This window comes from Pollicipes pollicipes, unplaced genomic scaffold (assembly GCF_011947565.3).
Source record: "Pollicipes pollicipes isolate AB1234 unplaced genomic scaffold, Ppol_2.1 Scaffold_7261;HRSCAF=8764_pilon_pilon_pilon, whole genome shotgun sequence".
In the NCBI taxonomy this organism is placed as follows: Eukaryota; Metazoa; Arthropoda; class Thecostraca; order Pollicipedomorpha; family Pollicipedidae; genus Pollicipes; species Pollicipes pollicipes.
This window is the reverse complement of record NW_023597054.1, coordinates 5,759,572-5,763,603: the sequence shown is the minus strand read 5'-3', so window position 1 is coordinate 5,763,603 and position 4,032 is coordinate 5,759,572. Positions and strand designations below refer to the sequence as shown.

The window sequence follows — 4,032 nt, the reverse complement described above, 5'->3', positions numbered from 1 at the left end:
TCTCTCTCTCTCTCTCTCTCTCTCTCTCTCTCTCTCTCTCTCTCTCTCTCTCTCTCCTCTCTCTCTCTCTCTCTCTCTCTCTCTCTCTCTCTCTTCTCTCTCTTCTCTCTCTCTCTCTCTCTCTCTCCTCTCTCTCTCTCTTCTCTCTCTCCTCTCTCTCTATCTCTCTCTCTCTCTCTCTCTCTCTCTCTCTCTCTCTCTCCTCCTCTCTCTCTCTCTCGCTCTCTCCTCTCCTCCTCTCTCTCTCTCTCTCTCTCTCTCTCTCTCTCCTCTCTCTCTTCTCTCTCTCTCTCTCTCTCTCTCTCTCGCTCTCTCCTCTCTCTCTCTCTCTGCTCTCTCTCTCTCTCTTCTCTCTCTCTCTCTCTCTCTCTCTCTCTCTCCTCTCTCTCTCTCTCTCTCTCTCTCTCTCTCTCTCTCTCTCTCTCTCTCTCTCTCTCTCTCTCTCTCTCGCGCGCGCGCGCTCTCGCTCTCGCCCTCCGTCCTCCACTTCGTCTCCATTTTATTTGTTCTTTGTCTGCATTCTGCATCCCTCTGTCTCCAGTTCCCACGATTCCACTCGTTGACCTTAATTTGCCACCATCTCTCATCTGCACAATCATACTGTTATCCATGTGTACACAGTTTCTATTCGCGCCTGAGAATTCCCCGGCTGTGGCGACAGTGGTCCGCCACGGATCCGCCGCTGCGAGATCCGAGTAAGGCGGGGCTGTACGCGTGGCGGCTGAAGGCCGACTGTTCTGCGCACAGAGCGCAACCTGAATCCGAAGGCAGCCTGCCTGAAGAGGCGCGAGGAGGAGAAGGGTGACGATAAACTACCTCAGCACGTGCAGCCCAGCCCGGACGGCATGATGTACGGCATCAACGCCAACAACGTAAGTTCACACCGGCTGTCATACCTGATGCTGCAGGCGGCCGACCAGGTTACCAATGTGTGCTGGTCGTCTGGGCGACGCCGCGTGCTATAGGATGTGATTTCTTGGACATATGAGGGGTATAAATGAGGGCTAAGTACATATGAGATGATAAGTGTTAGAATATGCAATGAGAGACAAATGAGATGGAAAGTGTTAGACGTTTGACTGCTAGTGTTTACCAACGTCTTGTCGTTCTTTGCGTCCATTTGCGTCCAATGTGTGGAATCAAATGCTCGGTGCAGTGTCATGCTCATGATCGTACATTCAGTGCGTGTACCATTGTTGTCAGCAATATCCATGCTCGAGATCTCCACTTTCTCTGCTTGGCCAGGGCACGCAGCCGCCTCACCCCATGCCTCATCAGCAGCAGTAGTGACACCTATTGGCCGCCGCTAGGCTGGACGTTTCCGCGCCAGTCGTGTGCGGCGCTGTGCGCTCCCTCCCGACCAGACCGCCGTCGCGCCGGCGTGGGAGTGGGTGGCCGCCTGAGGACGGATCGGCCCGGGCGGCCCGTGTGTGATATGCCGGTCGGCCATAGGGCGGCCGCCTCGGCCGCGCTGGCCGGCCCCGCGCCTCGGCACTCTGTACAAAGTGGCTATTTCCCGGCGGCCGGCGCCGCCTGTTGGACCTCTCCCGCGTGATAGTGCGTGCGCGTTGCCTGAGTGTCTAAAATATATTCCGAAAGTGCATTAGGCGTATGCTGTGGTGCGCGACGGCTGTCGGATGGCCCGTGGTGGGCGAGCGTGCTGATGGTGGTGCCTCGCCCCTCCCCCTCCCGGCATTAGCGGCGTGTCGACTCGCCGCGCGCCCGTATCCCCCAGCTCGTCTATGTAAGCCTGTGAGCTGTGTAGCTCGTCTCATGCGCCGGTTGTGACAGTCCACAGCAGATTGGATCGTGAGGTTGGCTTGATCCTTTTCGCTGTTGAGTGTATGGGTTAGCAGTTGTGCCGGTATCATGGGCGCCTTTGTCACGATATGCTCGGAAGGCACGAGGCTCTTCCGTGAAAAGGTACAGTGTAAATCATTTGTTCATATCACATGATCGCAATCCGACAATCCCAAATTCCCGATCGCAATCTGCAGGTTGCAACAACTGGTCCGTGAAGCCCGCTGCAGCGGGTTGTTGAAAGTACTTGTGCGCCGGCCTGTGCTACACTGGTGAAGAGTTGTGTCTAGCGGCTCGTCGTTGACAGTGGATTGGACGTCATGATCATCATCCATTTGGCACGCAGTGGTAGTGCCCCATTCTTGCAGCCATCATTGACAAACTCGTTGACGTCTGGACGTCGGGCGAAAGTTTCGGGAGCTGGTGGCCGCCTTTATCTCGAATAGTTCTGATGGTGTCCATATTTCAAATTGCATTTCACTCGAGTATTACCCAGTTGTAGACGAATAAATATTCGTGTGCCATGTGAAAGGTACGTCTCAAGCTACCCACCCGCCACCGTCACTGCAATTGAAATCGACCTCAACCTGATCGACTTTGATACCTTGGCGCATCACCGGGGTCGGAATCAGGGCAAGGTGAAAACCGGATTTAGCTGGCAGCGCCAGTGTAGGAATACATCCAGTGGTGCTTAGTCAGGATAAACCTGGCTCAGACAAAAGCGAACGAACGCACTCGACGAGGGGTTGAAGGACTCTAGTCTGCACTCCACGAATCCATACCAGATTCAGTGAGGGGAAAGCGTATCTGTCCAAGATGCAATGAAGCATCGGCCAACGCTCCTTTTTGACATACCAAAGCCTGCATTCACACACCAACCAAACGGTCTTCACCCCACCAAATAAAGAAACAGAAAGAACACATGCACTTAACCTAAACCGTCAAATAGCACCGAGTCTGCCAGTTTTCAGTCAGTTCTTGCCTCCTATGCTGCTCCATCTTAACGTTGCCTTGTGTGACACACCAAATTTTCAAGAAATAAGTGTCACTAGTTATGGGCTACCTAAAAATTAAATTTCCGGGGTGACCGAAGGGAACGGCACGGAACCGGAAGGAGCCCGATGGAAGTCATGAAGCAAGACGGGACCGGGTGGGACCAGGCCAGATGGGACCAGATGAAACTGGACGAGATGTGATGGGACCGGACGTGGCCGAACAAAGCCAAACAGGACTTGACGGGATCGAACGGCACCGTGCTTGATTGGACGGAACCGCACGGAACAGAACTGGACTGGACGGGACCGGGTGGGGCCGAAACAGCCCTGACAGAATTCAGCGAGAATAGATGATACCAGACGTGACCGGACTGGATCAGACTGGATCAGATGGAATGGATGGCGCCGGACTGGACAGAAAGGAGATGGACGCTATATTGAACGACACCAGATTACACAGCTGATGAAAGCTGATGAGATCAGATGGACATGGACGAGACCTGATGGGATCGGATGGAACCGCACAAGACCTCGGCCCGGTTGGGACTGCTGAGACCGACGGGACATCAAGCGATGGAACAGGGTCGGATGGCAAGGGACGTGACCAAAAGGAACTCCTGAATGGGGCGGGACCGGACAGGAACAGAACAGGACCAGATCGGGCTTCTGTGATCGCGTGCAACTCCTGTGGTCCCATCTGGCGCCATTTTGTTTGGTATATTTCTATCCGATCCCGCCCAGTATCGCCTGATCCCACCCGGACCCGTCTGGTTTGGTCTGGTCCCACTCAGTCCTGTCCCGTCCTGTCCGGTTCTTTCTAGTCTTGTCCAGTCCCATCCGTTCCCGGCTGGTCCCGTTCCATTGCGTCAGCTTTCGTGCGGCCACGTCCAGTCCCGTCCCGTCTCGTCTGGTCCAGGTCGCTCTCTTTCGATCCTTTCCAGTCCAGGCTGGGCTAATCGCGCCCCATTTGCGTTGTCTGGTCTCTTCCGGCTCCGTTCCGTCCCGTCCAATTTCTATTTGTAACGTCTGTTGGCGTCCGATATCATTTGATCCCAGCCGATTTGGTCCGATCACTCCCGGGCCTGTTTGGTCCCATCCGGTTCCATCCGCTCCCGTCCGATCACGTCTGGTGCCGTTCGGTCCCACTTAGTTATGTATGATCGTGTCTGATTCCCTTCCGTGCCGTTCGGTGCCGTTCGGTCCAATGCGGTGCTATTAAAACGCTGGCAGTGAGACC

At 55.0% G+C, this 4,032-nt stretch overlaps 1 protein-coding gene across 1 annotated transcript in view; it reads left to right on the top strand.

Moving 5' to 3' along the window:
- The window catches only part of LOC119111758 (transcription factor 12), a 37,105-nt gene extending 34,774 nt beyond the window's left edge, over positions 1–2,331 (top strand). The window contains exons 12-13 of the mRNA XM_037235576.1: positions 748–872; positions 1,246–2,331. Coding sequence (XP_037091471.1) covers positions 748–872; positions 1,246–1,287 — 167 coding nt within the window. The 3' untranslated portion in view covers positions 1,288–2,331. The remainder of the gene's footprint in view (positions 1–747; positions 873–1,245) is intronic.
- The last annotated feature ends 1,701 nt before the right edge of the window (positions 2,332–4,032 follow it).